The sequence below is a fragment of the Clupea harengus genome, unplaced genomic scaffold (genome assembly GCF_900700415.2).
Source record: "Clupea harengus unplaced genomic scaffold, Ch_v2.0.2, whole genome shotgun sequence".
Lineage (NCBI taxonomy): Eukaryota > Metazoa > Chordata > Actinopteri > Clupeiformes > Clupeidae > Clupea > Clupea harengus.
Genome location: NW_024879981.1, coordinates 16,659 through 40,000, shown reverse-complemented (window position 1 = coordinate 40,000; position 23,342 = coordinate 16,659). Strand labels below are relative to the sequence as shown.

The 23,342-nt window shown below is 42.7% G+C and overlaps 7 protein-coding genes across 7 annotated transcripts; 4 read left to right on the top strand and 3 right to left on the bottom strand.

Moving 5' to 3' along the window:
- Positions 1-5,151: 5,151 nt before the first annotated feature.
- Positions 5,152-6,057, bottom strand: LOC122131041 (histone H2B 1/2-like). Its single transcript, XM_042705959.1, has one exon. It carries the CDS (start codon positions 6,013-6,015, stop codon positions 5,641-5,643), a length of 375 nt encoding a protein of 124 aa, XP_042561893.1. The 5' UTR covers positions 6,016-6,057; the 3' UTR covers positions 5,152-5,640.
- Positions 6,058-7,074: 1,017 nt separating this feature from the next.
- On the bottom strand, positions 7,075-7,789 carry LOC122131043 (histone H4). The gene has a single exon (XM_042705961.1). The coding sequence runs from the start codon at positions 7,734-7,736 to the stop codon at positions 7,425-7,427; it is 312 nt and encodes a 103-aa protein (XP_042561895.1). The 5' UTR covers positions 7,737-7,789; the 3' UTR covers positions 7,075-7,424.
- A 1,741-nt stretch (positions 7,790-9,530) lies between these two features.
- LOC122131036 (histone H1-like) lies at positions 9,531-10,366 on the top strand. Its single transcript, XM_042705954.1, has one exon. The coding sequence runs from the start codon at positions 9,568-9,570 to the stop codon at positions 10,195-10,197; it is 630 nt and encodes a 209-aa protein (XP_042561888.1). The 5' UTR covers positions 9,531-9,567; the 3' UTR covers positions 10,198-10,366.
- A 1,183-nt stretch (positions 10,367-11,549) lies between these two features.
- Positions 11,550-11,979, top strand: LOC122131040 (histone H2A-like). The gene has a single exon (XM_042705958.1). The coding sequence runs from the start codon at positions 11,588-11,590 to the stop codon at positions 11,963-11,965; it is 378 nt and encodes a 125-aa protein (XP_042561892.1). The 5' UTR covers positions 11,550-11,587; the 3' UTR covers positions 11,966-11,979.
- Positions 11,980-16,771: 4,792 nt separating this feature from the next.
- LOC122131042 (histone H2B 1/2-like) lies at positions 16,772-17,185 on the bottom strand. The gene has a single exon (XM_042705960.1). The coding sequence runs from the start codon at positions 17,168-17,170 to the stop codon at positions 16,796-16,798; it is 375 nt and encodes a 124-aa protein (XP_042561894.1). The 5' UTR covers positions 17,171-17,185; the 3' UTR covers positions 16,772-16,795.
- A 695-nt stretch (positions 17,186-17,880) lies between these two features.
- On the top strand, positions 17,881-20,871 carry LOC122131035 (zinc finger BED domain-containing protein 5-like). Its single transcript, XM_042705953.1, has 2 exons — positions 17,881-18,159; positions 19,153-20,871. The coding sequence occupies exons 1-2, from the start codon at positions 18,014-18,016 to the stop codon at positions 20,774-20,776; spliced, it is 1,770 nt and encodes a 589-aa protein (XP_042561887.1). The 5' UTR covers positions 17,881-18,013; the 3' UTR covers positions 20,777-20,871.
- A 1,607-nt stretch (positions 20,872-22,478) lies between these two features.
- On the top strand, positions 22,479-23,166 carry LOC122131037 (histone H3). The gene has a single exon (XM_042705955.1). It carries the CDS (start codon positions 22,726-22,728, stop codon positions 23,134-23,136), a length of 411 nt encoding a protein of 136 aa, XP_042561889.1. The 5' UTR covers positions 22,479-22,725; the 3' UTR covers positions 23,137-23,166.
- The last annotated feature ends 176 nt before the right edge of the window (positions 23,167-23,342 follow it).

The following is a 23,342-nucleotide window of genomic DNA, read 5'->3' as shown; positions in this document are numbered from 1 at the left end:
CTGCTGTTATAAACTTAAAACACTTTTAGCAATTCTACTTCTCAGTGATTAGATTCTCACTGTGAACTTCCCCGCTCTCATTTAAGTGGCGCGGACGGGCTGTCTTACCCCACTGCCTCCACAAGAGGGAGACTGTCTGTAGAGAATAGAGTTCCAAACGGGGATTTAGAAATGCAACTCAGCTGCACTACATAAATATCACCGCCAGAGGGAGCCTCGTCAGAGAGGGCTGTGAACCTGCTGAGAGAGAAGTGAAGACGGTGTATATTTTATTATTATAGACACACAAATGCAGCTTGCATATGTTCAGTATGATTTTTTTTATCTGCTTTAAAGTATTTTAACTGACTCAAAACCGATGTCAAAAGCATAAGCCTACTTAATGAGTGTTCACTTTAAAATGGCGTGGATGGGCTGTCATAGTTCAGAGTACAATTGTTTGGTTAGGAAGTCACAAAAAATATGAATTTAGAATGGTATCCACAAAGTAACATTAGCAATATGTGAATATATACTATACTATATATATATATATATGTGTGTGTGTGTGTGTGTGTGTGTGTGTGTGTGTGTGTGTGTGTGTGTGTGTGTGTGTGTGTGTGTGTAACATTAACAATCTGTATAAGGACTAAACATTAATGCTAGTGCACTGGCTGCAGATGGAAATTAAGCCAGGCTTGAAAAAGGTTTTCAGCATTAGATTAGATTTGTGTGTGTGTGTATATATATATATATATATATATATATATACGTATATATACATACAGGGGCATCTAAAAATAACAAAATTAAAAAGTTGACACCTTCATATATTCTAGAATCCTTACACATAAAGTGGCATGTTTCAAGCTTTTTTTGTTTTAATGTTGTTGATTAAGGCTTAAAGCTCATGGAAATCAAATATCTAGTATCTCAAAATATTACAATAAAACATTTACAATACAGAAATGTCGACCTGAGAAGGGCTCTAATCAGTTAATTAACTCAAAACACAAAAAAGCATGTTCATTTATGCACTCAATACTTGATACCTTTGCACAAATGACTGCATCAATGCGGCGTGACAGGGAGGCAATCAGCCTGTGGCACTGCTGAGGTCTTGTGGAAGCCCAGGTTGCTTTGAAAGCGGCCTTCAGCCCGTCTGTATTGTTGGGTCTGGTGGATCTCATTTTTCTCTTGACAATACAGGTTCAGGTCAGGCCAGATGGCTGCCCAATCAAGCACAGTAATACCATGGGCAGAAAACCAGTTACCAGTCGTGTTGGCACTGTGGGCAGGTGCCAAGTCCTGTTGGAAAAGGAAATCAGCATCTCCATAAAGCTTGTCAGCAGACGGAAGCATGAAGTGCTCTTAAATCTCCTGGTAGACAGATGCATTGACTCTGGACTTGTTAAAACACATTGGACCAACACCATCAGATGACATGGCACCCCAAATCATCACTGACTGTGGAAACTTCAAGCAACTGGGATTCTGTGCCTCTCTCTGGGACCTTGGCCTTGAATTTCCACTGAGCAACTGACCAGTTATTTTTCTTCTTGGCTCAGGTAAGACACTTCTGATGTTGTCTCTGGTTCAGGAAGGGCTTTTACACTAGGAATGCAACACTTGTAGCCCATTTCCTGGACACGTCTGTGCGTGGTGGCTCTTGATGCACTGATTCCAGCCTCAGTCCACTCCTTGTGAAGCTCCCCCAAGTTCTTGAATCGGCTTTGCTTGACAATCCTCTCAAGGCTGCGGTCATCCCTGTTGCTTGTGCACCTTTTCTTAACACACTTTTCCCTTCCAGTCAACTTTCCATTGTGGTTTTCATTGAATATGCTTTGATACAGCACTCTCTGCGAACAGTCAGCCCTTTCAGCAATGGCTTTCTGTGGCTTACCCTCCTCATGGAAGGTGTCAATGAGTGTTTTATGGACAACTGTCAAGTCAGCAGTCTTCCCCATGATTGTGGTTGTCTGTACTGAGCAAGACTGAGACATTGAAGGCTCAGGAAACCTTTGCAGGTATTTTGAGTTATTAAGCTGATTAGAGCTCCTCTTAAGCTTAAATTCTGTATTCTAATATTTTGAGTTACTGGATTTTTTTAATTTTCCATGAACTGTATCCCGTAATCATTGAGATAAAAAAAAAAAAGGCTTGAAACATGCAATTTTATGTGTAACGATTCTAAAATATATGAAGGTGTTACTTATTGAATTAAATTACGGGAAAAAATGAACTTTTCCACAATATTCAAATATTTTGAGATGCACCTGTATATATATATATACAGTATACATATACATGTGTGTGTGTGTGTGTGTGTGTGTGTGTGTGTGTGAGTGTGAGAATATGTGTATATGTGTGAGTGTGTGTGTGTGTAGGTATATGTGTATATGTGTGAGTGTGTGTGTGTGTAGGTATGAGTGTGTGTGTGTGCGCATGTGTGTGTGTGTGCGTGTGTACGTGTATGTATGTGTGTGTGTGTGTGTGTGTATGTATGTGTGTGTGTGCGCATGTGTGTGTGTGTGTGTATGTGTGCGCATGTCCGTACTTTACCATGGTGAGTGTTCGTGTGGTCATGCGTTATCGGTGCGGGCCTGAGCTTGTCATCACAACGCCGGCCTGAACAAACTCCTCCCTGTGCATGGCCTTCTGTTGGCAACCACATGCTCCTCAGGACTGGGAGGAAAAGGCACGGTCTGTGATTCTGATTGGCTGGGTGTGTTTATGGCTCGGTTCTGATTGGGCTGGGTGTGTTTATGGCTCAATTCTGATTGGCTGGGTGTGTTTATGGCTCAATTCTGATTGGGCTGGGTGTGTTTATGGCTCAATTCTGATTGGCTAGGTGTGTTTATGGCTCGGTTCTGATTGGCTGGGTGTGTTTATGGCTCAATTCTGATTGGCTGGGTGTGTTTATGGCTCGATTCGGATCCGTCTGAGCCACTCTGTCCTTTGGAAAACCCTGAACACACAGCTGAAGGACTGTCAGGAGCTATTTGCTGAATTGGACAAGTATGTGAGATGAGAAAAGCAGAGCCGTTAAGCCCTAGTGCCCCTTTGAAGAGTTTGTTTACGATCTGCTGTCTTCTTTACATCAGAAAGATAACATAATGAAATAAAAAGAAAAAAAGAAGTGCAGAAATGTAACTGCTGTAAGTGCAAGTTACGCACTAGTCAAAGTGCCAGTTAGGACGGGAAGTGCTCTCTGAAGAGTTGGGTCTTCAAAAGCTTCTTAAAGGTAGAGAGGGACGCCCCTGCTCTGGTAGTGCTGGGTAGTTCATTCCACCAACGTGGAACTACAGATGAGAATAGTCTGGACTGCCGTACTTGCACAGACGGCAGTGCCAAACGACGCTCACTAGAAGAGCGCAGCATCCTGGGTGTAACATTTGCCCTTACAAGAGCATTTAGGTGATTAGATAGATAGATAGATAGATGGATACTTTATTAATCCCGAAGGAAATTTAGGTCATCCAGTAGCTTATACACTTAACTTAACTCACAAACATACATACACAAATCACAGTAGAAAAACAATACACATAGGGAAAAACATGTTCACAGGGAGTGGGGTGTATACAGATATTATACAGATATTACAGTGTGCATTGATTGTGTCAGTGTTGATGTCCACAAGGAAAGTAGTGCAAAGAGTGCAGAGAGATAGTGTTCATGTGCTTGTGTGGATAGTGCAAAGATAGAGTACTTGTGCTTGTGTGTGTGAGGATAGTGCAAAGTGATATAAATAGTAAAGACTGTGCAATGGGCTAGTATAGCCAGTAAAAGAGTAAAAAGATAAAAAGATGGACAGTGGGATGGAAAAATTAAGAGCTGAGAAGAGGAGGGGAGACTGAGGAAGACTCATGCAGAGAAGTCCATCTCCCTCCCCCTCCCCTTCTGTGTGGCATTAAAAAGCTGGATGGCCCTGGGGACAAAGGACTTTCTCAGCCTGTCCGATGAGCATGACAGTGACAGGAGTCTGCCACTGAAAATGCTCCTCTGTCCGTTAATAGTACTGTGAAGTGGGTGGTGGTCATTGTCCAAGATGGTCAGCAGCCTACTCAATGTCCTTTTCTCCGCCACTGATGTTAGGCAGTCCAGTTCCATGCCAACAACAGCTCCTGCCCTTCTCACCAGCCTGTCTAGTCGCCCTGCATCCCTCTTCTTCATGCTGCCTCCCCAGCACACCACAGCATAAAAAAGGACACTGGCAACCACAGACTGGTAAAACATGCGCAGGAGTTTGTTGCAGACATTGAAAGACCTCAGCCTCCTCAGGAAGTAGAGCCGGCTCTGACCCTTCTTATAGATGGCATCTATGTTGGCTGACCAGTCCAGTTTACTGTCCAGATGAACTCCTAAGTACTTGTAGGTTTTGACCACCTCCACACTGACACCCCCGATGGAGACTGGTAGCAGAGGAGGCTGAGACCTCCTAAAATCCACCACCATCTCCTTGGTCTTAAGCTGATTAAGCTTTACAGAAGCATCTGATGATGTTGGTTTGTTTATTGTCTGAGTCACTATTTCCTGTTCCCCTTACCAGTTTTTTTTAGGTGGATAACTGCTCTCGCCCTGCCTTGCTTTTAGAGGTGTGTGCAGGCTGCCATGACTCAATGCCACCAGCAGGGGGAGACTGTCCACAGAAAAGGTGAAGTTTTAGACGAGGTTCGTTTTTTAAAGTTGCCACCAGGCTGAAGTGTGATATTTGCGCCACTAGAGGGCAAAAGTGCAGTAGCTTCTCACTGTGAACTTCCCCGCTCTCATTTAAGTGGCGCGGACGGGCTGTATTACCCCACTGCCTCCACAAGAGGGAGACGATGTATATTTCCATCAAGTACTTGTTGCTATATTTGTCTTCTGAAGCTATATTTGTCTTCTGGAAGTGATTAAACATGATGATGTTTACAAACCTCTGCAGTCATCAGTTACAGTTTTTCTCGATTGCTTAAACACAACTGCTTTGTTTTGTTTTTCATTTCACTCACACAATTAGCACAACCACACACCCAATGAGCAAAACACCTCAGATCCATTGCAAAATGAAACACTCTTGTAAAAACTATACACTAATTTAACAAAACCATATTTTGTTACCATATGAAACACACACGTGGCATATGAGGGAATTCTGTTTGTACCACTTACACACTGCTGTTATAAACCTAAAACACTTTTAGCAATTCTACTTCTCAGTGATTGGAGTCTCACTGTGAACTTCCCCGCTCTCATTTAAGTGGCGCGGACGGGCTGTCGTACCCCACTGCCTCCACAAGAGGGAGACTGTCTGTAGAGAACAGAGTTCCAAACGGGGATTTAGAAATGCAACTCAGCTGCACTACATAAATATCACCACCAGAGGGAGCCTTGTCAGAGTAATAGGTTGTTTCTCACTATAGTGTTATGTTGTTTCGAGACATGTATGCTCAACAGTGACGAGGATCATGTAGTACACATTCGTCGTTGTAGATTTTCTGTTTTGCTAAGCTGGATATATTTAGTGAACTAAACCTTCACTACTGCGCAAGTCGATTCTGCGGGAGTGAATCCTTAAAATGTATGTATACGTAACACATCATTGACAGATGGAAAGCTTTTAACAGAGAACGTGGGTGGCTCTTAAAAGAGCCGTTGGGTTTCAATTAAGGGTCAACTTTACTTGGAGCTGGTGTACTTGGTGACGGCCTTTGTTCCCTCGGACACGGCGTGCTTGGCAAGCTCACCGGGCAGAAGCAGACGCACTGCGGTCTGGATCTCCCTGGAGGTGATGGTGGACCTCTTGTTGTAATGAGCCAGGCGGGAAGACTCCCCGGCGATGCGCTCGAAGATGTCATTCACGAAAGAGTTCATGATGCCCATCGCCTTAGAGGAGATACCGGTATCGGGGTGGACCTGCTTCAGCACCTTGTACACGTAGATGGCATAGCTCTCCTTCCTGGTCTTTCGGCGCTTCTTGCCTCCTTTAACAGCCGTCTTGGTCACGGCTTTCTTGGATCCCTTCTTGGGTGCTGGCTTCGCTGGTTCAGGCATTGTTGCTTTAACGGTTGATATCGAATATAACTCAGTACGTAATCATTGGTATAAATACAAACCCGTATGCAAATGAGCCACTGTGGTACCTTCATCCAAACGACCCTATTCGCCTGCGTCATATCCAAAAGCGAACCGGGATTGGCTACTTCGTAGAAAGTGGACGACTCTATGGCATCAGCTCATTGGGCTACACAGAACGCCATTCCAACGTCTGTTTGTAGCTTCCTTTACATTTACCATGCACGTCTTTAGGCCGTTTTGCGCACATTAACGCTTTCCTCAAAATATGTGTCCATCTGTCATTCATTTAATACCTCATTAAGTACCTCAAAGGGAACAACCCGCTTAAGACGCCCGCCTGTTCACTACCTTGGGGGAGAGATGCATTTCTTCAGTTAGCTTCCTCACACAGATATACAAAAGGACACTTTTAATAACCTTAAAAAAAGTGAATGGAAGAGTACAATTTGCATGAAATGATAGCTAGTTATCTAGCTGATGTTATAGTCTTCGCGATTTAACTCATACAATTATAATTGGAAAAGGTAGAAACCCTCAGGGTGCTGTCAATGTGCAAGCTGCCCATTGAATGGTGATTTAAGCTACTCTATTGGGTTTATATATTTGTAAATCTGACTTTGAAAGAGTCACTGCATACACAGTGGGTTATTTGCCCCAAATATGTTCATGTGCAAATTAAACAACAATCAATTGTTTATGTTGACAACAACTCATGTTTTCCAGACACAACATATAATTCATATCAGCATGCCAACGTTATATGCTATGTAATGTATTAGCAGCTTAACTCCGCTGATGACCGTGTCTTGTATGTAATGTACATTTTTCGGCGTTTTCTCGCTTAGATCTTTCAAAAGTTACCGAGAAATTGACAATTTACTATCCAATAACACCGTTATTGTAACCAGCAATAATGGTTGATGTGATTTGCGCGAGGTGTCTGTTAGCCAACGGTCTAACATTAGCACGTTAGCCTACGCTAAATAGCCTAACGTTATTGCAGTGTACAAACGTCACACATTATCGTACATGAATTTCGCCGAGGTGACGAGTTTGCATCTGAATTTTATTGTGGGCAAGACTAGTGATAATGACGGGACATAACTGCGACATGGTTCATCTACCACAAACGCTATATAAATACTATATGTATTAATGTAGACTACAAGTCAATACCTTCACGACGCTAAAATCCATCAAATGTACGCAATGTGTCTGCAAGACTAGAGATTGCTGTCGAGAAGGCACTGACACACTGAGTACATGCTTCTTCCATAATATTTATAAAACGAACACAAATGTTCACAGATCATGGAAAACCGCTTTCAGGGAAGAAATGGGTGGCTCTTAAAAGAGCCTTTTGGTTGGGTAATGTAGTGTACACTTTAACCGCCGAAGCCGTACAGAGTGCGGCCCTGACGCTTCAGAGCATAGACCACATCCATGGCGGTGACGGTCTTTCTCTTGGCGTGCTCGGTGTAGGTGACGGCATCACGGATCACATTCTCCAGGAAAACCTTCAGCACACCACGAGTCTCCTCGTAGATGAGGCCGGAGATTCGCTTCACACCACCACGGCGAGCAAGACGGCGGATAGCGGGCTTTGTGATTCCCTGGATGTTATCACGGAGAACCTTGCGATGACGCTTGGCGCCTCCTTTTCCAAGACCTTTACCGCCCTTTCCTCTTCCAGACATTCTTCAACTCTCGTTATTAGCACTACAGAAAAATACTGTGAACTAAATTTCTATGAGGCCCATGTTTATACCAACAACGCGGACCTACAAGAAGACTGCTATTCTAGTCTAACATTTACGTCAGTAATGACACGCCCATTTTAGAATGTAGGTCACTGCGCCAACGATTTATGGCAAAAAAGGACATACTGTACTGTGTTAACGCAGTAAGAAATATGACCCTATAATCTACCCTATATTCAATTTTTTGTTTTTCAAACAATGAATGTATAGTAGTGCTACATCAAAATCTGACGTTTAGTTTTGTAACTTCTAATATTGTATTATCCTTTCTCCCAAACATGTACATTACCATGTTGGAGTAAGTGCAAACCGTTTCAAAGTTGTCCAAACCCCTTTTCACTTTTATCTTTTCATATGATTTATAATTTTTACCAGATTATCTGATTTGCGTTCTGTGACTTCTAGGTTGAAATTATCAACATTTCCCCATAAGGGCTCCTTTCAGAATGTTTTAATTAAAATGTGCTAAATGCTAGGTACATTATTATGTATATCACCAATGCATTTGTGTGTGGGTTGTTTGTGGTCAAGTGAGATGCCCGAAGACAACAACAAAAAACGATATTCTTACCGTTCTCTATGTTATCTTACACTCTGAGATTCTTTTGAATGAAGAGTGCATTACAAATAAAATACATTATTATTATTATTATTATTATCAACGTTTGAATCGTTCAAAGCGATTTTCACCTACCCATTTTGCATTGATTTAGCTTGCACGAGAGGATTTTCTGTTTTACATAATTTCTTCATTGTTTTATGCATCATTGCATCATTGCACGATTTACAAAGATAATTGATTAAATGCATGTAATCTTTGTCTTTCCAAATCGTCTGAACATGGCAATTACTTTAGCATAAACAATTCTATATTCAATATATTTATAATAAGATGATATAATATGTATTATACAAATACATTGTATAACATACATAATTACATTACATACGTACATACACTCAATTTGTGTAATGATTAGTTAAGATAGATGATTAACTTCGGTCTGAGCATGCATATGACAACGTTACAACACAGTAGAAAATTAGACGCAAGGCAGCCTCTCTAAGACTTCTCTAAACTCGTCTAAAATATGGGATTAAACAGTTCATGTTCTATCTTTTTTATTTTCATAGTGGAATTATGTTTATTTATCTTTTTTAAACTTTTCATATGTTTTCGATTATAACATTTTCTTGATTTACTTCGATTGCAGGCTACAGCTCATAGTATGGTTTTGGTCCTGCGGATCCTGATCTGTGTTTTACATCGCACGAATCATGATAGATTTCACAGCACTTACAATGTAGATCTTCCTTTTAATCTTCTATATTCAGTTACTGAGATGCATATCTTGTTCCACAGAGGTCCGGACTTCATTTTATATTTCATTTTATAGTTTTAATATGTGTAATTATGTGTGCAGTTCAATATTGGATGCTCCATGTCCTCGTTACAGCATGCCGTTTTCAGTTTGTTGTAACTCCGTGACAAACTTAAAATCAAATAAAGTTTGCTGATTTAAAAGATGAACATTTACTCTCATGCATTCAGCACTTTCTTTTGATTTTAATGTCACATTTGAGATAATAATGCCCTTGTGTGTCAGAAGAGAAAACACAACCTAGACAATTTCAGGGACGCGCTGAGCCTCAGAGTTGATGCCGTTGAGTCTATAAGGTTCTCATGTGGAGGATAATGTTGGCCAACCGTGACACGCGTGTCATTCTCGCACTTGTTTCTCAGAGAGTACGTACTTACATCCTCACCATGGCAGAAGTTGCTCCCGCGGCCGCACCAGCCCCCGTAAAGGCTCCAAAGAAGAAGGCGGCACCTCGTCCCAAGAAAGCTGGACCCAGCGTCGGTGAGTTGGTCGTGAAGGCTGTGACTGCATCGAAGGAGAAAAAAGGAGTTTCTCTGGCAGCTTTGAAGAAATCGCTTTTGGCTGGCGGATACGACGTAGAGAAGAATAATACTCGCGTGAAGTTGGCCATCAAGAGTCTCGTTTCCAAGGGAACTTTGCTCCAAACCAAGGGCACCGGGGCGTCCGGCTCCTTCAAGCTGAACAAGCAGGCAGAGATCAAGAAGAAGCCCGTTAAGAAGGCTGCACCCAAGGCGAAGAAGCCGGCTGCTAAGAAACCCGCCGCAGCAAAGAAGGCCACCAAGAGCCCCAAGAAGGCAGTGGCTAAGAAGCCCGCTGCTGCTAAGAAGTCTCCGGCGAAGAAGGCGAAGAAACCCGCAGCCCCCAAGAAGGCCACCAAGAGCCCCAAAAAGGCTAAGAAGCCCGCTGCACCCAAGAAGGCAGCGAAGAGCCCTAAGAAGGCAAAGGCAGCAAAGCCCAAGGCGGCAGCTAAGCCTAAAGCCGCCAAACCCAAAAAGGCAGCTCCCAAGAAGAAGTAAAGTGGAGACCTACATTCTTCACCATGAATCAAAAGGCTCTTTTAAGAGCCACCCACTTATGCCATGAAAGTCCTTGTTCCAAACACACTGACCGAACGCTTTTATGGTAGGTTCAGTAGTATGTTTCACATGTTCAGGCTCCCTATTCACTGTACAAAATAATAACTTGGCCAACTGAAGTGTATATATATATATATATATATATATATATATATATAACGAAAGTTCATATTAGTTGGTTAAATCAACTAACCAGTAGATGAATGAGTGATTTCAGTGAGCCCTTGTTTCAGCCCAACCACCATATTTATAGGAAGTACAGCTGGTTCATAATTGTACTTGATACAGTTAAATCATAAGCCTTACCAGCATCATTGGATAAATACACAAAAACACATTCTAATGTTGACAAGAAAGTCATACACGCATTGTGTCGGCGCTAGTTAGTTACTGCGGTAAGGATAATACCTGAACTGTTGGCCTGATGTTACTAAAAATGGTGAGGTGTGACTTGAAAAATCAAGGATGCATACAGATACGTTTAATTTGACACCTATGAAGCCATAACATAAAGTATTTTCCTCTTATAAATTGTAAGAAATATCTGCAATATAATCCAACAAAAAGGGCGGTCAGATATAACAAAGAGTTGAACACGTTACAATGACAGACTCGACTGGGATGCAAACTGTAGCGTGGGAATGCGTTGATCCGGCAAGGTTGACGGGGACGTGACGTTATTCTTTGCCGAACTTAATTGTGGCTCCGTTGCATTGCTTGCATCAAGAGTTGAAAAATGTTCAACTTTTCGAGAGGCAACACATGCGTCAGCCAATCAAATTGCCTTTCATGCATAACTGACAGCACAGGTGCTAGCCAATCAGATCGCGTTTATGCTCACGTCTGAAAAGCGGGAAGCTCAAAAAAAAAAGATGGCGGACCAAACTCCGTAGATGGTCGTATTTGTACCCAAAGGTTGTTTGTTTGACTTTTTTTTCCTTAGATTTTTTAAAAGTTACCGAGAAATAGACAGTGTACAATGTAAAAACCCCTTTATTGTAACTGAAAAATACGTCTGATAGGATTTGCGAGGTGTCTTTGTCACCTGTCTAATGTTAGCATGCTACTACTGCTACTGACTAACAGCTTGCTAGTGGCATGATTGGTTTGTTGACCTGTCAATCTCACTATAACGTCTCTGGTATCAACACAACCCCATGCGCCAGACTCCTCCTCCGCCATCCGTTGGAACCGTGTGAGCGCTCTGTAATTGGCTCTACGCATTAGTGTGTCAGCGAATGAAAAACTGCCTTCATTCCTTATAAAGACTCTCCGACCTTCAGAGGGGACTCCATTTTCAATTTCGTAGAACAGAAAAATACACGTAACGATGAGTGGAAGAGGTAAAACCGGAGGAAAGGCCAGGGCAAAGGCCAAGACACGTTCATCCAGGGCTGGACTCCAGTTCCCCGTGGGTCGAGTTCACAGGCTGCTTCGCAAGGGCAACTATGCCCATCGTGTTGGAGCCGGAGCTCCGGTCTACATGGCTGCCGTGCTGGAGTATTTGACCGCTGAGATCCTGGAGTTGGCCGGCAACGCTGCCCGTGACAACAAGAAGAGTCGTATCATTCCCCGCCATCTGCAGTTGGCTGTGCGTAACGACGAGGAGTTGAACAAACTGCTCGGCGGAGTGACCATCGCTCAGGGTGGTGTGCTGCCCAACATCCAGGCTGTGCTGTTGCCCAAGAAGACCGAGAAATCTAAGTAAAGTGACCACTGTTCGACATCGACCAAAAGGCTCTTTTAAGAGCCACCCACTTCATCATCTGAAAGCGTTCCATATTTGTTTCTTTATAATTTTTGATGGATCACCTAAAACAAACACCACTGCTAACAGCCTAAGTGGCCCTTACATGACCAAATGACCTCGTAATTCATTTTAAAAAGCCGTGTTGGCTAATCATATCCAGGCTGTGCCTCTGCCCAAGAAGACCGAGAAATCTAGTTAAAGTTAAAGTTACTTGGCGACCATAAAAGGGCCCTTCATAGAGCCACCTAGAGGTTTTGGTCTTTATAGCCCGGAACCTTCTGCCAGATGGGAGTCTTTGGAATAGGTGGTGACCGGGATGGGAAGGATCCACTTAAGTTAATATTAATCTATAGTAGTGGTCATGTAACCCTATCGTTTTGTTACTAAAATATCAACCATTTGATACACAAGCTACGCAAACCCCTTCTAAGGCACAACATTGACTTATGTTATTTCATGCATGGTTGAGTGTACCTTTGCTATGTTTTTGGAAATCAATTCATCATTTAATATTCAAAATATTCATTAAATGTATTGTTTTTGATTACCACAAATCATTATTTTCATTTTTCCTTTCTTAATTTATGAGTTTTTGTATTGTTACATCAAGTTTAAACACATGGGTCAAAAAAAAAGAAAGACATGTTTAATAGTGATTTTGTTGAAAATGATTATTTAAGTAGTGATTTGGACCAAACAATAATACATTTAATATTTTCAGTGTGTATTTGTCACTTCGTCACACTCACACATAACATACATACACCATACAACCGATGAACTGTAAGTTTGTCTGTAGTGTAACTGTGGTGAATGTATGAAATTAATGAATAAAAGAGAAGAAAACTGATAAAAAAAATGATATGGGTACAGCGCAAATTGCAAACACAAGGTGCTGGCTTTTCGGTCTTTGGTGGGCAGATCTCACTCCTCTTCCTCTTTACTTGGCCCTCCTGTCTGATGTCCTCTTGTGGCTGGGTGGTGGCTGCGGTTATTATTATTATTTTTTATCCCACATCTTCCCATTGCATCTGTAATATGCTTTTAGAGATGGGGCGTGCCCTCCATGCGCCCCTTTATATGTGGCATGACGAGGCCTTTGCCCAGCTCCTTGACGAATAGCCGCTGTGCTTTTGGTCAAACCACCCGGGTGTTGTGCAGTGAAGTTGGTGTAGGCATTGAGGGTGGCAACATCCAGCACATTGTGCCAGAGCACCATGGGCCACCATCTGATTTACATTTAGTAATTTAGCAGACGCTTTTATCCAAAGCGACTTACAGTGTATACACATTTTACATTTACACTGATGGCACACTGCACATCAGGAGCGATTAGGGGTTCAGTGTCTTGCTCAAGGACGCTTCAACAGGGAATCGAACTAGCAACCTTCTGATTACTAAACGACTTCTTTACCACACACACACACACCAGGAGCAATTAGGGGTTCAGTGTCTTGCTCAAGGACGCTTCAACAGGGAATCGAACTAGCAACCTTCTGATTACTAAACGACTTCTTTACCACCACACACACACACACACACACACACACACACACACACACACACACACACACACACACACACACACACACACACACACACACACACACACACACACACACACACACACACACACACACACACACCAGGAGCAATTAGGGGTTCAGTGTCTTGCTCAAGGACACTTCAACAGGGAATCGAACTAGCAACCTTCTGATTACTAAACGACTTCTTTACCACACACACACACACACACACACACACACACACACACACACACACACACACACACACACACACACCAGGAGCAATTAGGGGTTCAGTGTCTTGCTCAAGGACGCTTCGACAGGGAATCGAACTAGCAACCTTCTGATTACTAAACGACTTCTTCACACACACACACACGCCCCTGATCCATTGTGTCCATTCCTTATTTTGTTTCGTTAAAGTACTGGATGACTTCTGGTTTCTTCCTCACACTGTTGTCATCCCCTGCTCCGTCGTCATGCATGCATGGTGCTCAGGAGGACAACAGCCTTCCCCTTTTTTAGCGGCACATAGCTCACCATGGTCATGTTTCCACTGAATCCAAATTCGGAGCTGTGCTTCTCCCTCGAATTTGGATGGGTTAATGACAGGCGGTATGTACGGCTTCGTTACTCTGGCGAAGAGTCTCCATGGTCCTATGAACAGCTAACACATTGTGGCACTGTGAAATAACCCTGGATCATCGTAATAACCAATGTACAATTACTCCCTCAACCATATTTATTTATTTCACCCTTACTGTATAACCGTCATACTCATACCGAATAGTATTTATTTATTCCTGCACTTTCTGGACTCTCATCTTCTTTGCACTATTCCTCCTTGTATATACTTTTATAGACTTCTCGGACTGTTAGACCACTGCACTGTTGTATTGTTTTGCACTGTTGTATTGTTTTGCACTGTTGTATTGTTTTGTGTTGTGATTGTATATTTTGTGTAATATGTGTAAGCACACTGAGAGCCACTTTGTCCACCAAGACAAATTCCTTGTTTGTGCAAACTTACTTGGCCAATAAAACCTGATTCTGATTCTGGTTCTGGTTCTGGTTCTGATTCTGATTCTGATTCTGATTCTGATTCTGATTCTGGTCAGGTTCTTCTCGAGGAGCTTCTCAGCCTCTGGCTCTGCCCTGAATGGGGGGATGATCATTCCAGTAAGAACCCTTTTTACTCAGTCAGTCTGAATATCCTCTTCAGGGGACTCATCAGGCGAGTCTTCTATCTCATCCAAGGAGTCTTCTTCATCTAGCTGGATTCCTAGACACGCCCACAACTCCAGCTTGACCCTGTGGCACATAGTCTAGAGCAGTGGTTCTTAACCTTATTGGAGGTACTGAACCCTGCAAACTTCATCAGTGCATTCACCGAACCCTTCGTTCAAAACATAGGTATATATAAAAACGGCCCGACCTTGCTAGTGTAAACCGGGCTATACACTGTGTGTGTCTTGACCCCTACCGAACCCCTGAGAGTGACTCAACGAACCCCTGGTGTCGACCGAACCCAGGCTAAGAACCACTGGTCTAGAGGTCATCAGCATCTTCCTCATCCTATTCTTCATGTGGCATCTCTGCGACCGTTTTAGCCGTAAATGACTGCGACCATGCAGCCATGCTAACACTGTGGATAAAGAAAATCAAAATAATATTTTCAACTATCAGTTTGATCAGGTACACTGCACTTGGGCTCTCGGATGAGTGATGGCATCTAGGGAGTGAGCCCAGGACGCCGGATCTCCCTGCTCAACCCTCCGGAGGTGTCGTGGGTCAATCAGCGAAACATCAAAGAAGGAGGGCGCCCACTTGATAACCCAAGGGATGCCATCGATCATTCGACCAACCCATAGCCTCGAGTATGCAGAAAGGGATATTACAGTTTTTCTCGATTGTTTAAGCACGATTTTGATGGTTTGGTTTTGTTTTTCAAAACACTACATACACAACCACACACCCAATTAGCAAAACACCTCAGATCCTTTGCAAAATGAAACACTCTTGTAAAAACTATACAAAAATTTATCAAAACCATATTTTGTTACCATATGAAACACACACGTTGCATATGACTGAATTCTGTTTGTACTGGTAACACACTGCTGTTGCAAACCTAAAACACTTTTAGCAATTCTACTTCTCAGTGATTAGAGTAGTGTAAGTAAAGTACACAGAGAAAGTGCAAATATACAATAAATTCACCAAAAACTACTCAAGACCAATGCGGCAGACTGATGAAAATATAATTGAATTCTCTCCATATACCCAAATCAGTCAACATGTCAACATGTCGAATCTCAGTTTTCATGCTACTACAGTAGTGTGCATAACACTGTAAGCTCAGCAAATATCAGACAAATGTAAAATACAGTACAAATAAAGTTGTTTCATTTTACCCTGATGTCTTTTTAGGATGTGTGCTAGTGTTGACTGAGAGACCTGATGGACATTACTGTATTGAAAATGGCATGGTCACCGATAATGTTGGCTTGAATTTCTCTGAGCCTGATAGCATTATTGGCCAAAACCATGTTTGAGCAAGTTTGCCTCCTGCTTCAGGTCTTCTTCTTCCTCTCCAACTCGGCCTCTGGCATGACCTCCACCTCTTCTTCCTCCTCCTCCATCCTCCGTGGATTCCCCCTCACCCTCACTCTTCTTCTTCCATTTTGGTTGAAGACAAATGAACTCATCTGCTGCATTTCTATAGTGCTTAAACCTGTTTTGAAGGGTCTACAATTAAGCACTCATGTGTTTGCGCACTTGATGGCTGTTTAACCATTGGCTCATAGGTGTGGTAATTTGACAGTCAGTGCTTTGGAATTGCAAGGAAGTGACATCTTGATATACTTCTGTGTCTAATGTATACAAGTGTGTTTAGTGTTTTGCAAATCACTTGTGTGTTTTGTTTCGCAAAAAGTGCGATGTTGACATGTGCTTATAGTTGGACTAATCTGGGCCGATGTTTTGCTCCTGTGAAGGTTTTGATAAGTGTAATACTTTTGATTAGTGTTTATCCAATCGTAAAAAACGTGATCACAGGCCATCAGATATATGCCCTATATGTGCGCCGTTTCAAAACGTTACTTTAAGTGGTTTTTATAGCTAGCTTATAGTAGGTTTCAGTATGGGGAGATTGTCACAACGCATTTACATAAATGGAGAATTTACATTGGAATGACTTTTCCGAGAAAAGGTGGGTGGCTCTTAAAAGAGCCTTTGAGTTGGAGAGCGTTAAGATAACGCTTTACTTGGAGCTGGTGTACTTGGTGACAGCCTTTGTTCCCTCGGACACGGCGTGCTTGGCCAGTTCACCGGGCAGAAGCAGACGCACTGCGGTCTGGATCTCCCTGGAGGTGATGGTGGACCTCTTGTTGTAGTGAGTCAGGCGGGAAGATTCCCCAGCGATGCGCTCGAAGATGTCGTTCACGAAAGAGTTCATGATGCCCATCGCCTTAGAGGAGATACCGGTATCGGGGTGGACCTGCTTCAGCACCTTGTACACGTAGATGGCATAACTCTCCTTCCTGGTCTTTCTGCGCTTCTTGCCTCCCTTTGCAGCCGTCTTTGTCACGGCTTTCTTGGATCCCTTCTTGGGAGCTGGCTTCGCTGGTTCAGGCATTGTCAGATGAGATGTAGGTTTGGGAGATGAATGAACTAGGAATGTGCGAAAGCTAAATATAGTAGAATATATGCAAATGAGCAACTGTCTTTCGCCCAATGAAAACAATCGACATTGCGTCATGGTCTTCTTGACCATGATTGGCTAACAAACCGAGCCGACACAGACACCCAACCATAGACATCTAAATATCTATGTATGTCTTTGCACCCCAAACCCCACCTCTTATTCCGTTTCCTTTCGAGAGGCATTCTTAATCAAGAGTTGATTAAGTTTCCGGTAAGAGTACAGAATGAATTAAACATTGTGGGCATTTCTCTGGCTTAGCATCAAACCCAATATTGCCTTTTAATGGTAAACGGATTTTGAGAAATTTTGCTTCAGGCTAAGCAGCAAACTGTGCTATGCTAGTTGCTATCAATGTGTTTCCTTGTTGTTGTGATTCGCTAGTTGCTATGCTAAGCTAGCTAATAGCCTTAAACTGTAACCCTTCACTGGTGGGAAATGTTGTTCTTGATGTCAATATGCCTTTAAAGCTCCACGAGTTTTTTGTCCTAGAGACATAAAAAGAAAACCCCAAGACTTCGACTTTTATAATGTATACAAAAAGGAAATTAGCACTTTGTCAAGAGCTTGCACATTTCAGTCTCTGAGCGAGGTTTTAACTCCTAATGGCCCACCCATTAGCAAACGAGGGCTAGTCATATGGTAAGAGATGGTAATTCGGCGATTGCTCTGGGGGCATGACGTGGCGAGGAACCCTGAGTAAACGGTCATTTTCACCAATATAAACCAGTCCACATTGTGGGTTGTTTGTTTCCGTACAGACTGAGGAGAAGCAACATGTCGCTCCCCATTTCTGCTGCTAATGCTCCATGCCCGATGGATCTTGCTCTGGAGAGCGAGGAGGACAACCATTCGTCCGATGAAAGTAGTGACGACAGCGTGGACATTATTCGTCCTGACCCCGTTGAGGATATCCCTGATGAGTAAGTTGTATTTTCTTGACTGGCTCTTGTAACGCATGGTGTTGATTAACTTATAGGGAGTAAAACGTCATATTATGCTCTGAGTTGAGTGAATTATTGTAGGCTACTACTGTCTGCAGTTGGCTAGGCGTAGCGTGTGGAAATAGCATAACAGACTAGACTAGCGCGCCAGTTAGCCAGCTAGTAGGCTATCTAGTCACTTGTCTTATATCAAACCTGTCATTCTGTTAAAGTAGGCCCACGATTAAATATCTAACATGCCAGGAACAACAACAAGCCTTTAGAAGTTTGTTGTCGATGTTTGGAGGTGGTTGTCGGCGCAAAGATAAGTAAAACATAGGCACTTGGTGCAGCCAGTGATGCAAAACGGCGTACACTAAAATCAGTTTACCCCTGTGGTTAGTCATTCATGTATGCTATTATAACGTGAATGATAGGTGTGAATCGAAACTGGTCAGGGGTAAATGATTGAAACTAGCCAGGTGTTAATGACCGAACCTGCTTTAACTTCTATGTTTGTGCCTCAACATTATATGAAAGAGCAACTTTTAATTGTTTTTAATGTACTGCATTACAGAAAAGCAAAATATTAGTAGGTTTTGATGGTTCGGGGGAAGCAATCAGCGGAGGGAAACATAACAAACTTGTTCACATTCTATACCGTTGTTCTTGATCTTAGGCACATTTTCACTTTGTAAATTGTTTATAAATGGATCTATTTATCTAACATTGTATCTAATGAACTTGGATAATAATATTGTTTTGTTTTCTGTTACATAAAGAATACAGTAAAATGTTGTAAAAGTGTACCAGATGTTTTACAGTTGTGGAATGTGAAACATTCCAGATTAAAATATTCAGTCATAAACGATCAAGTTAGCAAAAAAAAAAAATATATATATCATATATTATCATAGAAACAGATAGTAAGAGAGCAACATGTCTTGTTGGTGTTTGAAAATAAATGAGTATACAATCTCTTTTCTATTTCAGTGATGAAGGACAAGACGATGATTATGAAGCACCAGGGGAGGCCAACACCCCTCCTGTGAATAGCCGTAAGCGGAAATGGGGGCAGAAGTCAGTCAGTGAGCCAGCTTTAAAAGCCTCTTATCAGGTTGCATTACGTGTCGCTCAGACCAAACAGCCATACACGATTGCGGAAAGCTTGATATTGCCTGCAGTAAGTCTTATGTGCAAAGCAATGTTGGGGAAGGATGAGGAGTACGAAGAAAAACTGAGAAGCATCCCGTTGTCCGACGCAACCATTGCCCGCCGTATTGATGAAATGGCGGCCGATGTGAGGACACAACTAGTAGAGAAACTCCTGAAGGCCGATTATTTTGCACTGCAATTAGACGAGTCCACTGACGTGTCAGACGAAGCTCAGCTTTTAGCGTTTGTGCGGTTTGTCGACCAAGATGAGATGCAGGAGGAATTCCTATTCTGCAAGCAGCTGCCTGGACGTGCGACAAGTTCAGAGATTTTCAGAGCGATCGACGATTTTTTCCACGAACATCACATACCTTGGCCAAAATGTGTCGCACTGTGCACAGACGGTGCAAGAGCCACGTGTGGTTTAAAAAGTGGACTTATCGCGCTTGTCAAAGATGCAGCGCCCCAACTGATGTGGACACACTGCATGCTTCATCGGGAGAATCTTGTGGCCAAAGACATGAGTGGTGAATTGTCCAACGTCATGGACACTGTCATGAAAGTGGTCCATTTTGTCGAGAAGAGGGCTTCACAAACGCATCTATTTTCCTCGCTCTGTGATGCCGCAGGAGAAGGAGAAGAGCACACCGCGCTCCTCCGTCATTCTGGGGTCAGGTGGCTCTCGTGTGGCGCCGTGCTGTCACGCGTGTTCGAGTTACGCGCGTCTCTCCGGGGGTTTTTTGCGTGCCACGACGACTCCGCCGAGCTGGCCGGATGTTTCAGCGACGACGCCTGGCTTACCAAGCTCGCGTATCTTTCAGACCTTTACCGTGAGCTGAACAGACTGAACGGCAGCTCTATGCAAGGAGGACGCGACGCACACGTCAACCAGCTGTACGACAGGATGGAGGGCTTTCTGAAAAAAATAAGAAGATGGAGGGGTCGAGTCAGAGAGGGCATTCTTTCCATGTTTCCGAGCGTGGAAGAGTTATGTGAATCTGCAGCGCTGTCTCCTCACCTGACACACACGATCGTTTCACATTTGGAGGCACTCGACGATGCGTTTGGGGAGTACTTCTCTGAGGCGGAGTTGTGGCGCAAAGACAAGACGTGGATACAGTTCCCATTCAAAGATGGTGCAGCAGATGGCTCAAACTTAACAGTGACGGAGGAAGACCAGCTCATTGAACTCTCCACCGACAGCACGTGCAGGAATGCGTACGAAACGAGACCGCTCGTCCAATTCTGGATTTCTTGCCAGAAAGACTTCCCTCAATTGACGGCGAAAGCAATGAGGAGTTTTTTGCCTTTTGCTACTACGCATCTTTGTGAAAGTGGATTTTCCTCCCTTGTTTACCTGAAGACCGAATACAGTTCAAGACTGAAGCCTGAGGCTGATTTGGCACTCTGCCTCACAACCTCCATCTGCCCCAGAATAGACGCGCTCTGTGCCTCTCACTAGGGTCAAGCCTCTCACTAGGTATGAGATACAGTACCAGTCAAAAGTTTGGACACACTTTCTCATTTTTTGAGAATTTATTTTTTACTTTTATTATTTTCTAAATGGTAGATAACACTTTTTTTGTTTAGTACATCATTCCATATGTGTGTTATTTCATAGTTTAAATGTCTTCAATCTACAATGTAGAAAAATAATAAAAGTAAAGAGAAAACTTCCCAAAAAAATTAAAGGTGTATCCAAACTTTTGACTGGTACTGTATTTCATCCATACTTAAGCGTCTCAATTGCTTGTCCCTCCCTCATTTAATACAGAATGATGGCTAACTGTAAGAGACAAAAATGTCAATAATACACAGAATAAATTGAAAGGAGTTGTGTAAAGCACCCCTGTTACAGATGATGTGTAATTCTGTTTGAACATGTGTAGGGGAGTGTGGGTGGGTGTGTGTGTGTGTGTGTGTGTGTGTGTGTGTGTGTGACACTTTTCTGAATGCTAAACTCATATGTATAGCTAACACCTATGTTTACCAGGTTCAAATGTCTAATTCCGAAATCTTTACAATGTGTACAAAGTCTGAGTTCCTCTGAAAGTAGGTTTTTGTAAGGATGTTTTTTACATTTGATTTAAATAAAAACGTATTTTACTACATTCCTTTTACTCTCATGTTATCATTGCTGAGGCCTTCTAAAATATAATCATATGCCACTTGTGCATCAATGTTTTAAGTAAGTTGTGTGTGTGACTTTGACACTTAGTTCCAAATAAAATATATGAATATCAGGCGTAAATGTGGGTCGGTGGGGGTCCCTGCTCAGTGTCTCTCTCAGCCAAGGGGTCCTTGGGCTGAAAAGGATGAAGACCCCTGACCTATTATATATTTGCCAATGATTCTCCAAGTGGTCTTCCATTTCAATCCAGTGGGAATGAAAGTGATGATGTCTCCAGCTATGGTACTGCTCGAGTAAGTGGTTGTGGACGGTTATGGATGGTATTAATAAACATATATGATCAGAGTAATTTGTATTGTGGCTTTAGTAGTCGCAATTATCAGTCTGAGTAACAATTCCTTTTATTTTGTGTATTTTACTCCATGCATATATTGTCTTTTCTATGATTCATTCTATGCTTATTACAAATATCCTATAGGCATATTCCATATAGCTGTAATCTTAATATTGTCTTTCGTATTTGTGTCTAACCCATATATATTCATTAGTCTGTGTGTCATTTATAATTGATGTATGTAATGTTTTGAAAGGTGACTATTGCAAAGTGGATGCTGTACGGGGAATGGGAGAGAGGAAGAGACGTGTGCATCTGTTAACTGACCCACTTTATTTGCTCGATAAACAGCTGCAGATATTGCTGTGTTTGTTCCTGACAGGCCTACCCTGTCCATTCAACTACTCACAACTGTAAAACATCTGCTACATTTAAAAACATAAAATCAAAACAAACCTAAACGAAATCATACTCCTTTGATGTGAGCTGTTCCTTTACTTCATGAATATATTTAGCTAGTCTATTAAGCGCCCAAACACGAGGGCTAACGTTAAACCTTGTTTCAGTTAGGTGCAATGGTATAGGAAGATTTACATTCGTCAGGAAGGTATATAAAACCAAGTCTAAACGTGTATTGAACTATTGATTTACTATAATTCGTTTACTGTAAGTTAAGGATTTTCTTGAATACTCTGGCGTGAATGTTGTAAAAGTATTTTTAAGTTGAAAATGAACCGGCCGTTAAAGTGAAAACAAAGTATTTATTCGCGCGCTTGTGGGTTGGGTTTACTTGTTTGAAATTTGGGCGCCTTCTCGTTCTGGCCAATGATCGCTCCGCACGCTCATGACTATCACCCAATCGCCGGAGAGTAGTCAGTTCTCGAAGGTATAAAGTGCCACATCTAACATAGAAAACCTACACACTTTTTGTGAGTAGCTGTACAATATGGCAAGAACCAAGCAGACCGCTCGTAAATCCACCGGAGGCAAAGCCCCGAGAAAGCAGCTCGCCACCAAGGCTGCCCGCAAAAGCGCCCCAGCCACCGGTGGCGTGAAGAAGCCCCATCGTTACAGGCCCGGTACCGTGGCTCTGAGAGAGATCCGTCGTTACCAGAAGTCCACTGAGCTGCTGATCCGCAAGCTGCCCTTCCAGCGTCTGGTCAGAGAAATCGCTCAGGACTTCAAGACCGACCTGCGCTTCCAGAGCTCTGCCGTCATGGCTCTTCAGGAGGCCAGCGAGGCTTACCTGGTCGGTCTGTTCGAGGACACCAACCTGTGCGCCATCCACGCCAAGAGGGTCACCATCATGCCCAAGGACATCCAGCTGGCTCGTCGCATCCGTGGGGAGCGTGCTTAAGTTAATCTCTCCCTCTAGAAATCAAAAGGCTCTTTTAAGAGCCACCAAACCGTCTATGAAGGCTTTGTTCTGATTTTTCTATTTAGTTAGGATTAGATTAAATGTCTTTTACTTCTGCATGCTATGAGCTTACCTACAACTAGTTGTAAAAGGAAAATTAACCAGACATATTTCTGTGTCTGTGCTTCAATTAATCCGCCACCCGT